Raw genomic sequence first — 22486 nt, forward strand, 5'->3', positions numbered from 1 at the left:
TGAAGTCAAGCTATGCTGAGCCACTGCTAACTCCCCACAGAACAAAAGCGCTTAGAAAGCCATTATATGCAATAACTGTTAAATGATGAGACACTGTTTACTCAGATCGTCAGATAAATTCTCACTTGCAGGAGGTTGGCCTGGGTGTCCTGAGAGTCATCTGGTTTTTATTTGCAACGTAAAATGTAATTAGCAGCAGTAACACAAGCAGAAGAATCCAATAAAAGGGGGCTTTGCTCTTAACAGGTCCAAGAGTGACCATTCCCCCCCCCCATATATGCTAATGAGGAAAAGTATTATTTTTCATATACTCCTCCACCTGCGTGCAAAGGAGAGAGGACAAAATTTTTCAAAAATGGTAACATGACCTTTTTTGACTTGAGGTAAACACACACAAACCTCCAGAGAATCCTGGTAAGAATAAAATCTCAGCAAATCTGAGGAGCCTTGGCTAAGACGCCAACTCTGATGTCATTTTTGTTCCAAAGCAAAAACTAAGAATGAGCCTACCCATCCATTGGTGGGGACATAGCAGTTGATTATTTGGATGGCGGCCCCAAAATTTACACAGGAACATTGGAAGCTGACTTATGCGGAATCAGACCCCTGGTCCACGAAGGTCAGTATTGCTTACGCTGACAGACAGCAGCTATCTTGGATTTCAGACGGGCACATTCCCAGTCCTACATGTGTGGAATTGAAGTTGGGGCATCTGCATGCAAGAGAGATGCTCTGCCGCTGAGGTGTGGCTTTTCCCTGGACACCTCTGTGCTACTTGCCCCAGAGCTCTCTGACCCCTGTGAAGAAAGGTTACAACATCCGGAGCCGCCAACTTGGATGGCTTCAAAAGAGCACTAGATGAATGCATGGAGGACTGAACTGGCTATTGGGTATGATGGCTATGTTCCCCCTCCATTGCTGGAGGCAATATACCTCTGAATAGCAGTTGCTGGAAATCCTAAGTGGGGAGAGTACAGTTGTGCTCAGGTCCTGCTCATGGGTTTCCCATTGGGGCATCTGTGAGACCAGGATACTGGGCTAGAAGGGGTTTGGGCCTGATCCAACTGGGCTGTTATATTCAGTGCTGGCAGTGGACAGGTGGTCCCTTCATTCTGATTCAATCCAATTTCATCTCCTCTATGCTTTCCAATCTGTTCCCTTCCTCAAAGAGGGACGGCAAATCTAGAAATGGGATTCCACTCAGCTTTTATCGTCCATATCGATCCCTCTCCCGCCTTCTGGAGAGTGCAATGCTCTTGCCTCAGGTTATGTGGGTGTGTTGTGTGTGCCAGCAAGAGAAGGGTTAAGGAAATGTTTATCACAAGGCTGGCTTCAGAGTTGAAAGTAATGTGATCAGTAATGAATTTTGTGTTACATTAGGTTGTATAAATGGACAGACAAGCGCAGACACCAAGTGGCCAGGAGTCAGGGCTAATTTAATGAGGCTAAAATAGAGACAGCACCAATTAGACGCCGGGCCAGCTCAGTGCTCCTGCAGGGACTGCAAATGAATAGGTACAAATCAAATTACTGACTAATAGAAGCAGTACAAGAGAGGGCAGTCAATGCTAAATGCATTAGGGTCTTGTGACCTCTCTGCTCTGAACAACAGAATCCCAAATTTGACTTTAAAAATAAAATAAAAAGGGGGGTGGGGAGGGTGGAGAGAGAAAGAATAATAATAATCAAAGAAACTCTTGTTTGCTTAAACACACACACACACCAAGAGCAATGGTTGCAAACTGCTGGAAAATATTTAAACGCCGGCCATTTTGCGTGAGCAAGGAGTGTTTTCCCTGGGGAGCGAAAGATTTGTAAAGACTCCATCGAAGTTGGGTGTCCCTTTCCACAATCGCTGCGTAGTTCTATAGAAAGGGTGTCTGGGATTCCTGGGCACAGGAAAGTGAATGCCACAAGTTGCACTCAAGGGTGTACAGGGCTTGGCTACCGCAAATGCTTGGAAAATAGGAAGCATTGATTCCTGTGAATGTTGCAGAAGCAGAGAGCGATGGGCTGGAAGACGCCCAGCACAGGAGAATGGGCTGCACCAGAAAGCAGCTGTGCAGGAGCAAGCTAAGGAAGGATATTATGCAGCCCAACACCTTACTGGTTTGTTTTTATGATTGCTTCAGTGGATGTGATTTGAAGTGTACCTCCCCTTAACTATGGAAGGAAAGTGGCAGAGATGGGGGAGAAATTCAGTTAGTTTACATTTGCACATGAATCCATGTAATTCCTGAAAAAAATGTACAAACCGAACGTGGCTATTCCGTGCCCAGGAGTTAGGTGGGCAACCCAGGTTTGCTGTCTGGGAACATGAGTGGATTCCAACCCGTCACCAAGGACCCAACTGGCTTCTGTAACAACAAATGTTCATGCCCACCTCAGGCTGCTATAGCTGTTCCTGGATCAGAATAGCCTGATCCCAGGGCCTTAGTGGTGGTTCCCTGTTTGCAGAATGCCCTCCTTGGTGAGGCGCGTCTCCCTCCCTCATTATTAATATTCACATTTCCCTTCAGGTATTGCAGTCCTGAGGCACTTCAGGTTCCATAGCTCAAAACCAGCACTTTTAATTGAGCCTGTTAACTAATTGGCAGCCAGTGCAACCAGGCCAGGATGGGTGTAATAATATGCTCAAACCGTCTTGCCCTGGCGAGCAACCTGGCTGCTGAATTCTCCACTAGCTGAAGTTTCTGAAACGTCTTCAGAGGCAGCCCTACATACAACACATTGCAGCAATCTAACCAAGAGTTTGTTTAAAATGTTACTGTTTTTTAAAAAAATTGTGTACAGGTTTGCCATTTTGCTATTTACTGCCCTGGGCTCCTTTGGGGAGAAGTGACAAGAGAGAAATCTCATGAATAAATAAATGAATAGATATCCTTCCTCCATCTCTCTGAATTTTGCAAGGCGGGTCTCCAAGTTAAAAAAAAAAAGTGTGCGAAAAGCATATACAGTGGTACCTCGGTTTATGAACACAATTGGTTCCGGAAGTCTGTTCATAAACTGAAGTGTTCATAAACTGAAGCGAACTTTCCCATTGAAAGTAATGGAAAGTGGATTAATCCGTTCCAGACGGGTCCGCGGAGTACTCAACCTGAAGCGTACTTAACCCGAAGCATGGGTGTAATTGGTTCCGGAAGTCTGTTCATAAACTGAAGCGTTCATAAACTGAAGCAAACTTTCCCATTGAAAGTAATGGAAAGTGAATTAATCCGTTCCAGATGGGTCCGCGGCGTTTGTAAACTGAAAATTCGTAAACCGAGGTGTTCATAAACCAAGGTTCCACTGTATTAAGGGACAATGCAATGCTCAACTTGTCAGCTAAGAAACAATGGGGCTTAATTACAGGTGGGTGGGTATTAGGATGGCAGCCTAAGACTGTGTATGACTGTTCCTTGGAGAAGGACCACAGTGCAGTAGCTGAGCATCTTCTGTGCCTGCAGAAAGTCCCAGGTTCAGTCCCTGGCATCTCCAGGTTCTGTTGGAAACCCTGAAGAGCAGCTGGTAGTGAGTTTAGACAACTGAGCTACATGGACCAATGAGCCTGAATCTGCACATGGCTGGTCTAATCAGACCTTAATTCAGAACCATGAAGACTGAAAGACTGACTTTTTTTGAGGGGGGGGGGAAGAGCTACAGCTCCGTGGTAGAGCATCTCCTTTGCTTGCAGAAGGTGGCAGGTTGAATCCCCACCATCCCCAATTAAGGTTGGGAAAGAATCCCTGCCTGAAACCACAGAGAGCTGCTGCCAGTCAGTGTAGACAGTTCTGAGCAAGATGGACCAGGGGTCTAACTCAGTAAAAGACAGCTGCCTCTGTTCCTATATAAGTCCATTCCATCCTGAATCCAGAGTGGTCAGTTTAAATTTTTGTATTTCTATATTTCAGTATAGACCAACATTTCTCAACCGCTGTTCCGCGGCACACTAGTGTGCCGCGAGACGCTGGCTGGTGTGCAGCGACGTGCAGCGACGATAAAGGGCGATTTTGCAGCTGCAAACTCCACCTCCCTGGGCGTCCTATTTCTTCGCCCCTTCTAGTTTCCACAGACCAATCAGCTTTCATTATTTCCATTTTCCCCATGCCTCACGTGACAGGATCATCCCAGAATCCTTTAGCCAAGATGGCAGCCCCCAGCAGCTAATAGTGCCGCACGTGTGTCTCTTTTTTGGAAAATCGAGCAGACTTCAAGTAGCTACTTTTAAAATATTCAATCTCCATCATTCAAAAGGTATTTTGTTGCTAATTCACGGAGGCATGAAGACCAAATCGTCCTCTCACAAGTCCGAGAACACGCACAGGGTAAAATACGGGACGGCGGGGTCAGGTGGGGTGGATCAGAAACCCGGATCTTTTAAGAACTCGGCAGCGCTGACCTGCCAGAAAGCAATATTTGGCAAGTGTTTCTTACAGTCATAATTATAATATAGGGCGGCACAGAGTTAATTTTTTTAACTTTTTTAATGGTGGTGTGCCTCGTGATTTTTTTCACGGAACAAGTGTGCCGTGGCCCAAAAAAGGTTGAGAAACGCTGGTATAGACACACTTTTTTAAAAGCAAAGCAGATATTTAAATATGTATGCTATCCTAAGGCACACATTTCAAAATGTATTTTATCTGAACACCTGCATTTTCAAATGCATTTTGGTGCCCTTTTCAAGCTGAGACCTGTAGCACAAAATGCTGCAAAGCGCAAGATCAGAAGGAGAGTTTTGCACCAGCAGGTGCAGACTGGGGTATGTTTGCTTCAAGACGCAGAGCCAACGAAGCTTTCCTCCATCCCTGCCTCTTAATCTATGGTTGGATCAACTTCCCCTCTGGAAATATTTTTAGCGCCACTGTTGTCGTCTCTGGGCCAAGCTTAAAATGCAGATGGGGCTCTGGCGAGGCCCAGCTCCCTTGCTCAAAAGCGTGTGCATGTTTAACCTTCGACGGAAGTTTGGGAGAGGAAATGGCTCATCGAGCTGCCTACATTGGGAGCAAGCCGCCGTTCCTCCCCCACCAAGGAGGCTTAAAAATGGCCCGTCGCCAAGATTCCAGAGATTTGGAAGTCATTCCAGAGCAACAACAAAAACAAAAAAATGTAAAAATATTCAGTTGTTGGCAATGGTACTGTAGCAAGGAGTGACCGGTTTCCTTTCGGAAAGCTTACAGGGAGTCGTATTAAATACACGCTTCCTCACCTCGGCGCTGCAAAGGGACAAATAAAATGCGAAGCCAGCTTTTTTTTTTTTTTTTTTTACTGTCTTGTATAAAAAAAGCTCTCTAATGGACTTTGCAGGATGAAAATAGTTTAGAGCTGGATGGTGGCAGGTACATGCATTCCTGCACTTCCAAGACGTAAAAGCAGACAAGGGGACGTGATGGAATGGGAGGGAGATGAAACAAGGGGCTACGGCAACCTCCAAATGAATGCCAAAAGCCCATTCGGAGGAAGAAGATGCTAACAGAGCGAAGCCAAAGTTAAAGACATTCAAAATACAGGCATCCGGACGCTGTAATTCCCAAGCTGTATGCCAGAGCACATGAGTCTGCCACAAGACATGCATCTGTAGAGTAAGAACAGCCTCTTGTAATCCATCTTAGAGAGGGTGCCTGCTGCCTCCCTGGATTTCATGCTCTCCCCGGACCAATCATTCCTCCTGTCAAGATGCCCCCCTGCATGATCCACTGCTCTGGCTCTGCAAGCTTCCCATCATGCTCTGCTGGGGGCAGGCAGTTCCAAAAGAAAAGGGAGACCCAGAGCAGAATTGTCTGCCCAGCGTCTCTGCACAAAGTCATGGCTCCAACCAAATCAGGGACATCAGGGCATAAATCGAACACTGCCAGAATTAAACCGCAGATGTGCCACTGGAAACAAAGCTGTAACATGGAGCACGAAACCATTTTGGCAAACAAAAAGGACTTTGCCTGGCACTGCAACGACATCCAATTCATTGCCAGGTAAGATTCTCCGGGAAGGGCATTTTGCCCTTAATGGGGAAGATGGCGGCAAAGAACCAGCATAATCTCTAAAACTGGTAGAGGGGAGCAGTTCCAGCTCCGGGACACCCTCTATGAGCCCCCATCCCTGGGTGAGTCTCCATATCTCCACCACTGTCTCCAGCACTTCCTCCTCTTTGATGAGGACACGGGTGGCGCTGTGGTCTAAACCACTGAGCCTCTTGGGCTTGCCGATTGGAAGGTCAGCAGTTTGAATCCCCGTGATGGAGTGAGCTCCTGCTGCTCTGTCCCAGCTCCTGCCAACCTAGCAGTTCGAAAGTACGCCAGTGCAAGTAGATAAATAGGTACTGCTGTGGCAGGAAGGTAAATGGTGTTTCCGTGCGCTGTCGTTTCTGTCACAGTGTTCCGTTGCGCCAGAAGCGGTTTAGTCATGCTGGGCACATGACCCGGAAAGCTGTCTGTGGACAAACGCCAGCTCCCTTGGTCTGAAAGCGAGATGAGCGCCGTAACCCCATAGTCACCTTTGACTGGACTTAATCGTCCAGGGGTCCTTTACCTCTTTAATGCCACCTGCTTGCTTGCCCAGTGGAGACCCAGCGAGTAAGTAGGCGGTGGCATCTCCTCCTCCTCTGCCCCACCACTGTTGTCTGGGGCAGAGTAAGAGGCAGGAGAACAACCAAGCAGGTGGCAATGGGGAGGAGCAGCTGGTCCCCTGTGGGCGTGTGAGCCCCTGGCAGATGCCTGATCACATCAACCCTCGATGCCAACCCTGTGGAGAGGGGAGCTGAGAGAATCCTTCTATTTTCACCCCCTCAATCCTATGTCCCATTTCCACCTTAACTAACAACAAAAAATTCTCAGAAAAAAAATCTGCATGAAAATTCACATTTAGATAAGTAGCCTTGATCAGATTTTCTCTGAAAATGTGCATTTCATTTTAATATCAAAATGTGCATTGAAAAGAACATTTTGACATGTCTGCTGAGGAAAGAAGTGCGCCAGAACACCCAAGTTCCAATTCCTGCTCTATCCCTAGCTGGAAAAAAAATCCACATTTGTAGAATGTAGGCATTCTAGGCAGCTCAATACAAAAGTATCTGTGTTTGGACTAGGCTTTCATTTCCATCTCGGAGCTGAAAAATAAACGCCACTGTCTGCGCATACTTCTGTTGGGGCTGTATCTCTTGGACGACAGTTTATGAAGGACGGACTTGGATTTAGATAGACACAAAGCTGTCGGGATTGTTAGATTATGGGGCCAAAAGGCTATTTCCCTGAGAACAGCCAAACTGTACGACTGGCTCTATTGCTGAAGCCACATTGAAAATAGATTCCTCTTTTCTCTTCTTTTTCTGCTATTCTGATCGGGTTCCTTTTCCGCTTGCTGCCTGATAGCTATTTCTGTCAAGTCAGAGAAAGCTTCAAGTGGAAAAGACCCTTTTGGTCATGGAGGTAAATGTCCCCAGCCAGCTCTTCCTGCATGCCTTTAAGCAATTTTTAGCAGATGGCTCCAAGCTGATTTTTTTATGCTGACTAGTGTAACTATCTCTTACAGAAACCTTTGAAAAACACCCCGCCTCATCCTATCTTTCCAAGTATAGGAAAACCTTTATATAATTTTTAAATTGAAAGGTAGGTCTGTTCAACCAAGCAAAATCTTTTTTGCTTGATTAATCACCAGTCTTTTAACTGTTTAATTCACCAATGACCCACTTCAACGTAAAAACCTTTGCCAAAGGCCCATCTAGTCAAGCATCCCTTTATCACAGTGACCAGCCAGCTGCCCATGGGAATCTGCAAGTGGGATCTGAGTTCAACAGCTTTGCGATTCCCAGCAGCTGCCATTCAGAGGCATACTGCCTCCGACAGTGCAAGGAGAACAGAGCAACAACAGATGAAAGGGCCTGCTGATGAGGACAAGAACAGAAGAAGAAGAGCCTGATGGATCAAGTCGGGCATGTAGTTCAGCATCCTGTTCTCACAGTGGCTAACCAGATGCTAGAGGCTTTCTGTTAACACACATCCTCTCCCCCTGTAGACACAGGGGAGAACACACATACTTCAGAGGAGGGCTGGGGAGCCTGCGGCCCTCCAGATGTCGTTGGACTCCAGGTTCCATCAGCCCTAACACAGCATGGTCAATGGCCAGGGGTGATGGGAGTTGCAGTCCACCAACATCCTCTGTTAAAGCAAATTCCCTGCTCTGCAGTTTCTACGGAAGGACAAAACTCATCTTCATTTTTATGTGCTGACGGAGAAGACAAGCCAACCAACCAACCAACCAACCAACCAACCAAACAAACAAACAGAAAACCAGGGTGGGTTCTGTGTTGTATCTAATGTTCATCATGGTGATGGAGGAATCAGTATTCTTTAATCACACTCCTCTTAGTTGTTGCTCCTTTCCTTTGGAGGAGACAACACTGGAAGCATAAGAGCACTTTTTTTGGGGGGGAAGGCACAGAAGCAAGCAAGCAAGCAGGCAAGGTGTCTTGGCTGCGAAGCAACATCAACGCCCTGCTACCCTAAACCAGCTTCTCCTGAGATAACTTTCTGTCACTCTCTGAGAAGAGTTAAAATTGAGCCACGCCGTTAGAGAGCTGTGATCCATGGTACAGTCCAAGGTGGCTTTAGGCAAAGAGCAACCTAATTGTCCATTAGTAGCTACTGTCTCCCGCCCATTGCCAATTGACCACCAAGGCTCTGTTTTGCTCACACAGCAGCACGCATCTCGCTCAGAGTTAAAAACAGCACATTCCAGGAGTTAAAACACTTATTCCAGACAATATAAGAAAACCAGTTGTGGGGAGAAATTTATGGCGCTGCTCGACAGAGACTTCACTGCTGGTATCATTTAGTCCAGCTGACTGGGTGGAAAAGCATTAGAGAAAGTGAAGACTAAGCAAAAAATAATAATAATGTTTTTAAATAAAAGAGAGACAAATGGCTGTTTCAGCCAAACGCTTTCAACAACAGAGTAAATATTAGGGGGGTGGGGTGGGTGAGGAGAACGGGGATGGGTTTCAAAAGCAGCCAGCAATATTCTGTCTGAGATATAGCAGAAAGGGGCAGCCATTCATCTTGACCTCTGCTTGCTCTTCAGATTATAGCTTGGCAAGGTTTTAATGAGAAATTCAAGCGGCTGTTTTGGTCCACAGGAGCATTGTTCAGGGGTGGCCCAGAGGACCTGATCCAACAGTCTGATTCAGTGTAAGACAGCTTGCTATGGTCCTCCCTCATTGCTAACATTGTGTGCTAAAGGTAAAGGTAAAGGGACCCCTGACCATTAGGTCCAGTCGTGACCGACTCTGGGGTTGCGCGCTCATCTCGCATTATTGGCCGAGGGAGCCGGCGTATAGCTTCCAGGTCATGTGGCCAGCATGACAAAGCCGCTTCTGGCAAACCAGAGCAGCACATGGAAACGCCGTTTACCTTCCCGCTGTAGCGGTTCCTATTTATCTACTTGCATTTTGACGTGCTTTCGAACTGCTAGTCTTTGCTAAATCATCCCTTTGGAACCCCAGGCCCCAAACTCAGCAAAAGGCTGAGGAGCAGAGTTGCAACAGACCTAACACATGGTGCTTTGGGGACTGCTTCAAACTTCCTTGAACAAAGAGGGCTAGAAGCTTGGCTTCTCTAGAACAGCAAACAGGAAGATTCTTCAGTTTTCGTATTCTGTGCTATATTATATATCCCCACACTGTTTGGCACAGACACCTGGAACACACACTCTGACCTGATCCGTTTTCTTCCTCTGAGGCACAAGCAAGAGGGTACACAATGCAATCGTTCTCCCCCTCTGAAAAACTCCCGCCAGGCCCTGTTCTAATGCTGGTGTTGATATTTAGTTGTTACTCACAGTCCAAATGGGATCTTTCTTGTGGGGAGAGAGGGAATTTGCTTAACACCAATCCCAGCCGCCAACAGCGCCTGCAATTTGCAAGCATTCCAGCCTCCCAACGGCCTCTCGAGCCGAAGCCTAATCCCTGGGAGTGCCATTCCATTTATGTTAATGGGCCCTTTAATTTATCACAATAATGGACTGTGATGAAGATGGATTAATTTGGATTATGGGAGCCAGCACTCTGTCGAAGGCAGATAATTATACACCCAGAACCTCATCTGTACATTAGCTGTTGATCAGCGCAGATGCCACGCGAGAGGAAGCGAGGCATGTTCCAGTGCGGCATGGAATGGGGTGCAGTGTGTGTGTGTGTGTGTGTGGAGACTGGACATTTTTAAGGTGGGTTGTCACAAGCCCTAAATCTGCAAATGTCCCGAGACACAAACATTTTGTTTTCATGTCGCCACGGCAGACACAAACCCCGGAGGGAGGTGGGCTGCCATCATGTGATCGGGAGGGTTCAGAGGCCCCAAAGAGTTTGAACTCAGAAGGGAAGGGAGAGTCCATTTGGGTGGGGTGGGAAGAAAGACCACCAGCAATTTTCTCAAAGGAATTCTGGGAATGGGGCTATCCGGAGGCGCTTTTGGAAATGTTAGCAATATTGGGAATGTAATGTACACCACAGCGGCTCACAATGAAGGGATCTGTTAGCTTCTGCATCGTCTTTCTGTAACTTGGGTGTCCTTCCAGATCGCTATCAGATCCCAACTCCCGTCTGACCTACCTCTACTGTCAGAGGCAGGGCCAGTTACTGGGGGTTGCAAATGGGGATAACTGCTGTTGCTGCACTCACGTTTCCTGTTGGGGCATCTGGTTGGCCATTGCATGCTGGACTAGCTGGGCCATTGGCCTGATCCAATAGGACTCTAATGCTACCAGCCCCGGCCAGCAAGACCTAGGGTCAGAAATGATGGATGCTGCAGCCCAGCTACACCTGGACGGCCACTGGTTGCCTTTCCCCTCTCTAACCTCTAATTTCAGGCCAGAGTGTGCTGGGGGAAGCAAGAGGCAGCTGGGATGGGCACAGCCAAGCCAGGATGTTTGAAGAGCATCTGAAACCTCCCTTGGTCTGGAGAACCACATGGCCCAAGAGGCCTGTTATATAGTTTGAATACCTTCTATCCTCCCTCTGTTAGAAAGGTACAATTCTGCCACTGCCAGGGCACTATCTGCACTACACATCTAAAGTGGGATCATAACCAGTTCAAGCAGTTATGGCTTCAACCCCAAAGAATTCTAGGAGCTGTAGTCTCCTGTTAAGGGTGCTGAGACTGTTAGGAGACTTATCCATCCCTCTCCGAACTTTCAACTTCCGGAAACATTTAACAATCAACCTCTTCCTAGGGAACTCTGGCAATTGTAGTTCTGCAAGGGGAATTGGGGCCTCCTCACAACTCTCAGCACCCTTAACAAATGACAGTTCCCGGGATTCTTTGAGGTAAGTCTTGATTGTTTAAAGTGGTGTGATACTGCTTTAAATGTATAGTGCAGATGGGCCCTGGTTTTTTGTGTTAGATTGTCAACCTCCCCCACCCTCTGCAAATGCTTCAGCTATATCTAAGCGCTACCCCAATATGTTACTCATCTGCTTGGGGGTGGGGATGTCCTGGAGGGAGCAAGGCAATGGGGGGTGGATGAACATTATAAGTTAGTTAAAGAAAATCACCATTGGGTGAGAGACGTATGTGATCTCTGATCACATCTCTTCTTTGTACCTGTTCCAGATCCCACTATGTCCCGACCGGGCGACTCAGACATGGCGTCAGCCAGCCGTTCCCGGAGGCCTTCGTCAGTTTGTTCCATGGAAGACAGGTGGCGGAGGCCAAAGCTCTCGGGCCAACTCCCGCAGACTTCCAGGAGGGTCATGCTCCGATCAAAGCCACCTTCAGGAGAAACGACGGGATGAAAGTTAGTTTATATGTTATTTCCCCCCATTTCGCTTATAGCAGCTTCACTTCAGGAGAGCAGCAGATGTCTAAAAGAAAACCCAAGGTGAGAAAATATAAAACAATACAGTATTATATATACTACATTTCACAGCAGTATTATGTAACAAAAGATCAGAGGGAAAAGAATCACATTATGGGATGTATTCAATGTTAGCCCTGCTCAGAGCAGACCCACTTAAATTAATGCAGTGTTTCCCAAGCTTGGGCCTCCAGCTGTTTTCAGACTACAATTCCCATCATCCCTGACCACAGATCTTGCTAGCTAAGGATTGTGGGATTTGAAGTCCAAAACCAGCTGGAGACCCAAGCTTGGGAAACACTGAATTAATGGATCTAAGTTTGGTGTACCCATTAATTTCAATGGGTTGACCTCAAGTAAAACATACATTGGATACAGCCCAGATAAATTAATGAGCACAACTAACTTCTGTCCATTAGTTTTAATTGGCCTTATACGATTCAACGGTTAGATACTGGTAAGGCACAAAAGGATTAAGACATATTGACCAAAAGCTTTCTGGGAGAACCAAGACTTGGCCACTTGCCTAACATCTACAACCCTAATATATGTCTACTCAGAAGTAAGTCCTATTGAATTCAGTGAGGCTTACTCCAAAATAAGTGGACACAAAATTGCAGCCTGAAATAATATAGTATTGGGGCCTGGCAGACATCTCCTGGGAAGGCACTCAGTGAAGTTGGTGCCACTTCCAAAAAGGCCCTGTTTCTAGCAGGTGCCCACTGGTCTTTATTGGGCAACAGCACCTGGATCAGGGCCTCAAGATGTGAATTACTGGGGACCAATTGGCATTTAATTTTAAAAATCATATCCAAGTTCATATCCAGAAGGCAAGGTCTTTTTTTCACAAGGAACAGGATGGATATTTTATTTTTTTAAGCACGCAGAAAATGTTAACACCCGGCGCACAGGGCACGACCAGCCCATGCATCACCCAGGCACTACACATTCTTTTAAAACAGAACTCCCAAATTCTTTCTACAACAAGCAAATAGACCGATCATCAGCATCCAGGGCCTGATCCAGGCTTGAGGGGGTCATCGGCAAGGAATGCAGCCATCTATATCAGTGTGCCCATGCAGCCACCCTTTTAAATTTCCCACCATGCCCCAGAGTGCTTGATGATGTAGCTTCACTCTGGAGCATTCAATGGTGCCCTTCACTGGAGAACACACGGCCATTTTGATGTTCTATTATACCCTGGAACAATGATTTATCAGGCATTCCAGGGAGTTGTGGGAAATTCAAAATGGTGGGCAGCTCCAGACCCAGCTACATGCCACAGGGAGGGCTGGCATCAGCGGTGACCCCTCTTGAGGGGACTGGGCATCAGCAGCAGCCTGGAAATATTGGGTGCTGACACCATTCCAAAAGAACAAGTGAAAGGAACCCGAGAGATAAACGGGCACACGCAGCGAAGATGATGGAGCGAAAACCTCTACGCTCCCCAGAAAGGCAACTTAAAAATAATTCCCTTAACTTGCAGTTGTTTCCTAATTCAAAAATAGGACATGACGTTTGACTAAATGCAAAGATTAGATTGTGGACCCCCAGATCACTTCAAAGTACAAATTAAAATTATTCGAGTCTATTATATAGCAGCTCCGCCGCGAAGGCTTACTTTAAATCATTCCCCCGCTTGGAATGAGATTACTGTCTGGGGGCTTTGACGCTCGATCTGCATGCCATTTCACTCAACAATTAGGTAACTGAATATGGAGCGTTTAGCGGGCCTGGCTTTTGCCAGCCTGCAGAGGTCGGGTGTGGGTGGGTGGGGGGCGCGGAGGGAAGGAGGGAAATGCCAGCGTTTCTCTCGAAGTTGAAAGTGCACAAAACACATCCCCTGGTTATCAGGCTTCTGGTGCTTCCCTTTGATCAGCTGTCAGAAACTATCTGCACTCCTGCGGCAACTGGGCAGCTTCACAGCTCACTCCCGGCCTCTGACAGGTAGTAATAGAAAGGGCGAGAGACCAGGCCCTGCGGCAGGCGTCCCTTCCTCTGATAACGTCCAAAGTACTGGGTGATAACCGGTGGTAAACACTCAGGCCGGCCAGCTAATCCATGCATCAGCAAAGAGGAGAGATAATATGAAAAGCTAATGGGTTGGAGAAAATAAATAAATACGAAGGGTAGGGGGGGTCTGGTGTTTTAAGGCCAGCAAGGGGAACCCCAAATCTAGTCAACGTCACTTTCCATTTTGATGTCACTTCCTGGAACTCATATGCTGCTATCATTGCTTACATGGGCTTTTCGCTCTGCAAAATCCTTTTCGATTCAGCTTCATGCCACAGCTCAGCAGGAGAGAACAATGCTTTGGGTACAGGAGGTGCCAGGCTCAACCCCTGGCACCTCCCATTAAAAGGATCAGGTACCCAAAGGGTTGGAAAGAGCGACCTCTCGCTCAGCCAGAGGGAACAGTTCTTAGGGAAAGGGACAAGCAGTCTGGCCTGATATAAGGCAGCTTCCTGAGTTCATCTGTGGTGTACAGTCCATTGGCGGCTGGTGCCTGTTGGGATTGGTGGGTTGGATGGCACGGAGGCCAATGGTAGGCAGAGCCACAGCCAATGAAAGGCGGAGCCAACTCTTCCCTGTTGAGTTCCAAGGGGCAACGCTGAGACCAAGGAGGAGGAAGGTCACAGCCAGGGCATTTCCCTGGGGCCAGTTGCAAGTAAGGCAGGAAGCTGGGTGGGAGGGTGCGGGGGGGGGGGGGCAATGGTCACTGAGGTTGCTGGGGCAGTGCCTCGTTTGCCCTGGTGGAACAGCCCCCACTGGTGGAGCTGCTGTGGTGCAGTGGGTGGTGTGTCCAAATAGGATCTAGATGCAAATCCACACTCAGCCACAAAGTTCACAGGGTGAACTTGGGCCAATTGTTTTCCCCACCACAAATGTTGGCTGTTTATTGAGCATTCGTTTTCACTGGTTACAGCATGTGCTGTCAAGCCAAATGCTCTGCCTCACTTCCCAGTACATCTTCCTGTCACTTTCTATATTGCAGAAAGTTCGCTGTTTTTTTGGGGTGGTGGTGATGGCAGGGAGTGGTTAAAAATAATAATAAGTGCACCAAATCCAATTTAATTGTGCAACTTGAATTTGCCGCTGTGTAGTTGAACCCCAGCTGGATCTGGAAGCACCCCTAGTCTTTGCCTTCTTTCCTGTGTCAGCACTTTGGGGGACCTGAAGAATGTTCTCAAATGCCTCATCAGTTGTCTTTTTCTTCAGGCTCCCAAAGCTTCACCCTCCCCTTTTTTGGTAGAAAACGATGGGAGATCAAGACTTTTTATCACATTTCAGAAAGTGGGAAACCCAAACACCCTGGTCCTCCTTTTAAGCAGGCCTATGAATAACAGTGGCAATTGCTTTTGATGCTCTGCCAAGGCGGCTGTGCAGGCACCCAAATAAATAAAAAAACTTCAGAGGAAGAGAGAGAGAGTCTGACTCTAGTTCCATAGATGCTTGAGTGAGAGCCGAGGAGACAAGAGTAGCGTTGCCTCCCCAATCAAGCCCCGAGACCTGCCAAGAGCTCTTAGCGGGCAACTTGTGAGGTGTGAGCATTAATGTAGAATGCTGCTTTCAGGGATTAACGGTGCCAAAAACCTCTGCTCAGGACGCTCCGTTTTGATCTTCTCCTCCCTTTTCACCCCGCAATGGCATTCCACCTATGTGTCTGGTAGTAAATCTCACGCCAACACCATTAAGCTAGGATCACACGTGGGCCAATAATCCCCATTCGCCAGGGAGAGCCCCCGTTTTCTGATACAAGTCCTGGATGGATACAAGTTTGGGGTTGTAGCCAACTAAACTCTACTTGGAGTAAAGCCTAAGTTGGTCTTGCCCGTGAATTTCAATTTGTTGACTTGGAGCCTGACTCGCACGGGATATACCGTAATCATTTGGTTTTTTTTTAGGGGGAGAACTGGGGAATGCTATCAAAAATTATTTCTACAGTATTAGTATTCTCAGCCTTCTTCCATACCCCCTTTCTGATGCACCTTGGCTCTACTGCACAGGCACAAAGATGAGTAAGCATGAACACTAATAACCACTTTTTCATTATTTAAGCCTAAACTGTATTTCACTGACATAGGAAAACGTCCATCAGTGGAGGCTGCTCCATTAGGGGAAGTGGAGCACTGCCCCCCCATCTCCGTCTGGCCTCATCCAGCTCCCGCCTGCCTGCCTATCTACTTACATCCAGCCCAACGAGTGGTGCAGCCCTAACCCCCCCACCCCCCCCACTTACTGGTTTCACTGGACTCTGACAACCTTTTGCCTTGGCATTCCCTGGCGTTGGAATTGCTTTATGGATTAAGGTGATCAGCTTCACCCGGTCTCCAGACAGCCATTAATCCCTACCTGGTTTAATCTTTCATCATTCCTGACACCAAGTTACCAAGCCCAGCTAGGAGTGACACATGCCGTGTGAAGCAGACGGCAGAACTCTGAGCATCCTCCCATTAGGGCTATGCACAGACTGTCACCTCTAAATTCGGCATCAACAGTAACCCAAGTGTTGCAATGCCTACAACACTGGCTTCATCTTGCATAGCTTAGTCTGCTACTCTTGCTGTTCTGCATAGTTTATTCTGGTTTCATTCGTCAGCCAGGGTGGGGAGGAGGATAAAGTGCTATGTATGCAGTGGGCAATAGACCGGGGCTTCTGGGTCTTTGGAAATCCTACTCAATGACGCCCCCCTTCCCAATCTTCTCATAACTTTTGAGACTTTGGGCACCATCCACACAAGAGTTAAACCTTCTTTGTCAGCCACAAGGCCTAGAAACATAGAGTTCCCTTTCCTTTTTTTAAAAAAAATGGAAGCTGAGATTTTCAGGCCTGCATTTACTCTGAGGAAAGAAGGCTTCTGAAACTTCACCAGGCATTGCCCACATGCATTAAAAGCACGTGTTTGAAACTGTTTGCCAATCGGGGGCCACATTCCCATCTGAGCAGCATTCTGGGAGCCACATGCCAGTGGTGGGCGGGGCCAGAGGAAAAAGTGGGCGGAGCAATTAACACAAACTGTACGCTTTGCATAGTAGGCTGGTTTTTACGGCCATACTCTCACACACCCTTCTCTGAAGCATGCTTAGAGTTTAAGGACACATTCTAGTCACCCATAAACACTCGAGGAAGGTATAAGGCAGGGGCAAGCTTGGGGGAGGGAATGTGACCTGGGGAAAAGTTCAAAGGGTTGGAGGGAGGACAGAAGAGCCACATTTGGTCCCTGGGCCTGGGCACATCTCTTAAAGCCTTCTTTCTCAGCCACAGGGACTAGAAACTTCGGTTGTTGTTGTTGTTGTTTTCCAAAAATGGAAACGGGGATCCTAGTTTATTGTGAGGAGAGAAAATATAGAGATGAAAGAAGCATGTAGCTGTCACCAGAAAGCACCGCCGTCTTCCTTTCCATCACCTCTCCACACCTAGAGCAGAGAAGTGGGCATACTGATGGCACCATGGCAGCCTATTCCCTGAGAACGAGGCCCAGGGCCAATGGAGCAGTTTGCCCTGCACTGAGCCAGCTTCATTCTCTCCATCACATGGCTCATATCCTTCCAGAAGGCCAGCTGTGTCAGTCTGCTTCGGGGAAAAAATAACAAAGGGTCTTGCAGCACCTTTTAAAGACTAACAAACTCACGAGGGCCTACATAGTTTCTTTCTAATTTATCTACGATATGTGACAACCCTCAGGAACAATTCACCCCTTTGTATGTTTTTAATAAATCAAGGCTTAAAGTGCAAAAGATAAGCTTTGGAAAACAGTGGCAGAAATATCTACCACAGGAGTTAAGTCTATATAACTGTCAGCTTTTTTTCTTTCCCTGGCTAGGGTGCTCACTTTGCGGGATTGCTTGGAGCCGATCTATAAATAGCAAGATGCTCGCTGGTCCTGTATGCCAAGAGAGCGCTAATTGCTGTGTAACACTGTGACAGAGCAAGCAGAGGGAAGAGCAGTGGACAACTATGGACAGTGTTACACGTCCATAGTTGTTGGCTAAGACTGTGGATGAGTAGAGGAACATAGCAAGGTGCCTTACACCAGCTCAGACCATGAGGAACACAAAGGCAGTTGCCTTGTCCTGAGTCAGACGACTGTGCCATCTAGCTAAGAATGGTCTAACACTGACTGACAAGTGGCTCTCTGGGGTTTCGGGAAGGGGGTAGTACCAGCCTCTGAATGCCAGTTGTTGGGGGGGTCACAGGTGGGGGGAGTTGCTCTTGCACTCAGATCCTGCTCGCATGGACTTTGGGTTGGACATGGTTGACATGGGGATGTTGGATTCGATGGGCCACTGGCCTGATCCAGCTGCTGGTCTCTTCCTTTGTGGCCACTTGGGCATCACCAAAGAAAGGGGCAAAAGAGGACAAAGACTTGCAAGGAAGCTTTGCACATGCTCATTTGTATGCATAGATGCAAGTTTAGAAATAATGACTAGGATTGAAAGAGAAAGGCAATTGTTCTCAGGATTATGCGGAAAGCTATGACTCGGTGGCCTGTGTGTGCCTGCTCAAGCCAGGTGCTCACTGCAGGTGGGTAACTTTAATACAGAGAGAGAGAGAGAGCTCTGTATTTTATCTTGGAGCATCCTCTATAAGGAATGGATTTCAATTTAAAGAATGGGTCAATTTAATAGCTACATTCAGTGCTTTTTTTCTAAAAAAATGTTTAGGAGAACTCTCATTTTCGGGGAAAATATAGTAAATGGACAAAATGTTTAAGGGTATGCAAAATGTTTAACGGGACGTGGGTGGCGCTGTGGGTTAAACCACAGAGCCTAGGGCTTGCCGATCAGAAGGTCGGCAGTTCAAATCCCCGTGACGGGGTGAGCTCCCGTTGCACGGTCCCTGCTCCTGCCAACCTAGCAGTTCGAAAGCACGTCAAAGTGCAAGTAGATAAATAGGTACCGCTCCAGCGGGAAGGTAAACGGCATTTCCGTGCACTGCTCTGGTTTGCCAGAAGCGATTTAGTCATGCTAGCCACATGACCTGGAAGCTGTACGCCGGCTCCCTCGGCCAATAAAGCGAGATGAACGCCCCAACCCCCGAGTTGGTCACGACTGGACCCAATGGTCAGGGATCCCTTGACCTTTACCCCTGCGTAACACCCCCCCCCAAAAGCACTGGATACACTGAAACCCACCCAACAATTCCAACTCCTTTACAGAAGTGGGGGCTCTAGAATGAATGAAGCAAAAGTATTAGATACAAAAAGGGGAGGGGGAACCAACCCACACCCTTGCTCAGACATCTGCAAACTTCCCCCTTTACAACCACCGCCTGCTCTGTGTTAATGGCTCTCTTGATTGCCTAATTTATTTGTAGCTTTCAAACGGGAAAATACTTGTCATTTTTCTTTCCTCTGTTCTGGAAATCCTCCCTTTTTTGCACTTTTTTTTTTTTTTTTACAAAATAGTTTCCTGGGATGTGATATGAATAATCAACTCTCCCGCCTCCTCCCCCACCCCTCCGACGTTTCCTTAATCCTGGCCGATCTTTTGAAGTATGAAACCCGCAGTCGACGCGGACGATGTTTTCATTAATCAAAGTAGATGTTTCCAAAGCCATCAGCTTTATCACGACTGGGTTTCATATGTGAAACCCAATATACACACAGATCTGCACAGCTTGTCCTTTTGGATTATTCCTGACCTTTTATTCTCCTTTCTGGAGGATCTGCACTTCCTCAGCACAAGGCCCAGCCCACCTCACTGAAAGCCTCAGCCAAGGAGGCCCAGACAAAAAAGACTGCTCTAGTCTGGTCTGGGCAAAGGTAATAGAAGATATATACATATATATATATATATATATATATAGAGAGAGAGAGAGAGAGAGAGAAAACTATAACAAAAGAATGCACCATTGGTTGAAAAGCTGCCTTTGTTTCAGTGGCTGCTCCCAGCTGCTGATAGGATTGCCAGCTACAGATTTCTAATATGGCTAAGGTGGTCATCTCTGGAACACTAGAGAAGAACCCAGAAGCCCAGGGTGGAGCCACAGCAGAATGAAGCCATGACATGTGGAATCAGAGATGAGCTCAGCAGATTCTGATCTACTACCTTTTCAGATCCCAGCACCAGCACCCAGAGGCGTAGCAAGCCCAGGTGGTACCCAGTGCAGATTTTTTTTAATCAACCCCCCCCCACGGCTCTGGTGAAAAGTGAAAAACATGAATTGCAAAAAAAACCCTAGAGCTTACAGAACAAAACTGACTTTATATGAAATTAGCATTGAAAGAACATATAAGAACAGTTGAAAAATCTCATGCAACAGGAAAAAAAGTTTCCCAGTGGGGTGTGTGTGTGCCGAGTGTCACCCCCCTCCAGGGTGGCACCCGGGGCGACCCGCCTCCATCGCCCCCCCTTGCTACGCCACTGCCAGCACCTCTGCCTGACCAGCTGTGGGTTGGGCCTGAAGTTTTAGAGTCATCATCTGGGAGAAGGAGGGCCGACCTTTCAAGTGCGTCTACTTTCCAGGGAACAGTCCCAGATTTACAGACGCCATCTTGGTTTCTGACTTGATCCTGGAATGTCCCACTTTCCATCAGAGAAGTGTTGGAGGGTATGGAGTTATGTGACCCCTGAGCCAAGGAGATAAATAACTATACAATCTTTAGAAGACATCTGAAGGCAGCCCTGTATAGGGAAGGGTTTTTTTTTTAATGTTTATGTTTTTAGATATGTTGGAAGCTGCCAAGAGTAGCTGGGGCAACCCAGTCAAATGGACAGGGTATAAATAATAAAATTATTATAATTACTGTTTTATGGAATAGGACGTCCCTATTTTTATCGGAGAAATGTTGGAGGGTATAGGGAGTATAATCCCAAGAGTGAGGGTTGAGGTGTTACATTCTTTTTATTTTATTAAAACCCCAATGCCCAGCAATCAGATCTGTTTGCAAAATGATGGCTTGAGGGTGGGTGGAGCCAGTTACCTACGCACCCTTTGAACCACACAGTGGGATGCAAATCGACATAAGAGTGACTATAGACCAGGCAGTCTCCTACCATTGCTTTTTTTAACAGCTTTTAAAATTCACTACTAATATTTTTAACAAGGAAACAGAGAGATCAGTAACTGCTACCACACCAGCTGCAGAGAGAATTTCTTTTTCTAGCAATGTTGCTTTCTATCGTCAAACTTTGGGGAGCCAGAAATGCTTGCTGAATTACTGCAAACCATGAGGAGGTCTACCCATGAATCCACATCTGTCTTGCCCAGCTCTCCTGAAACACACTGGGAATTCTCCTGTGGCAGCAGATTTCACAGGAAGATCAGCAGCGGCCAGTAGGGACAGGTGAATTCGTCAATTCTGGCTTCTCTCAGTTTCTCAGTGGTCCAATCCTACATTCAGTTTCCCACATTTCCATATAAGTTGACAATTCCCCTTGACCCTGCAAAAAAGATCCTCATGAAAACTCACCAGTGTTTGAGTGTGAATTTTCCATATATACACATTTTTGGTAGGCAGAGTTTTGGTTCATGGATTGTTTTGGAAAGTGTGAATTAGGTTTGTGAACTGAATCAAACTTCTCTCTCTCTCTCTGCTCCCCCTACTCTTTCTGCACCCCTTTCTCCTTGAAACCTTTCCCCTTTCTCTTCTTCCCTACCTAGCAGGCTGCCAGAGCTCTGAACTGACTGCATACAGAAGCCTTCCCTCCCTTGTCTTCCCTTCTCTCCATCCATTTCAGCTCCCCACTCCTGCCCTCTTTTCCTCTTTCTGGGGTCCACTTTCACGAAGGGCCGCATGCATGCAGCTGAAAGTTCCACACCCCTAACAAAGCAGACGAATCCTTAGCAGCCACTGTTTCTCAACCTACTCTACCTCACAGGGTTGTCGCGATGCTAAAAACACTTCTCTCCCCCAGCAACCCAGAAGCAGGGTGGGATACAGATGTCACAAGCACAACCAATCTGTATATGTAACTGAATAACTGTGATCTGAACTGAAGCCTGAGCATTTGAGCCCTGGTTTTTATAACAAGTAATTTCTGACCTCACCGAAAAGTCTGGGACGCATAAGTTGTATCTTACCAACATCACACCACTAAGAATCAGGAAATGCTGATTTTTGTCAGAAGCAATTGAAAAAACACACAGCTTCGCTTCGCTTAAGAAAACAGCCGGGTTTATCGGGGACATTATCAACCCCTGTGGTGTGTTGCATGCGCACAGATGATTGTATACAAAAGGATGCATTATGCTTTTAGAAAGGAATCCGATTTAGCCACAAGTAAAAGAGAAGCGGGGGGTGGGGTGGGGTGGGGAGGCAATCCGACATTTCATCCTTGATGTGGGGCTTGTTTGTTTGGAGCAACTAATGTTTTTGATTACACTCTGAGACCCACGGATGGGTTTGAATAATTCTTGAGAGTAAGTGGTGGAGCCTTCAGCCAAGGAGTTTAACATTTCAGTTGCGCTTCTGTTGAGTTCACGAAACATCGGGGGTTCCCAGAAAAAACACACACGCCTAAACTGCAAAAAAAGGAGTTTCACTTGCAGAAAGAAGATAACACGGGTAAATATGAGGTGCTACGATGCAGTCATATTGGGAGCTGGTCAACAGGAGGTAATATGACCTTCAGGAGAATCATGTGACTGAGCCAGCTGACCTATGGATGGCTAACATGGGCAGATTTTGCGCACAGTCAGGGAGCAGGGATAGATACAGGTGGG

General features: G+C 47.1%; 1 protein-coding gene across 7 annotated transcripts in view; it reads right to left on the minus strand.

The window, feature by feature from the left end:
• Window positions 1-22486, minus strand: part of BCAS3 (BCAS3 microtubule associated cell migration factor) — a 463105-nt gene that overhangs the window by 11919 nt on the left and 428700 nt on the right. For 5 of the 7 annotated variants that reach the window (XM_060268433.1, XM_035139558.2, XM_060268428.1 and 2 more), the window contains one exon: window positions 11565-11732. The exons of 1 other annotated variant lie outside the window; for it this stretch is intronic. In XM_060268433.1, the coding sequence (XP_060124416.1) occupies window positions 11565-11732 (168 nt within the window). Of the gene's footprint in view, window positions 1-11515; window positions 11733-22486 lie in introns of all 7 variants that reach the window. One more of the 7 variants, XM_060268430.1, reaches the window with a different exon arrangement.

The sequence above is a fragment of the Zootoca vivipara genome, chromosome 15 (genome assembly GCF_963506605.1).
Source record: "Zootoca vivipara chromosome 15, rZooViv1.1, whole genome shotgun sequence".
NCBI classification, from domain to species: domain Eukaryota; kingdom Metazoa; phylum Chordata; class Lepidosauria; order Squamata; family Lacertidae; genus Zootoca; species Zootoca vivipara.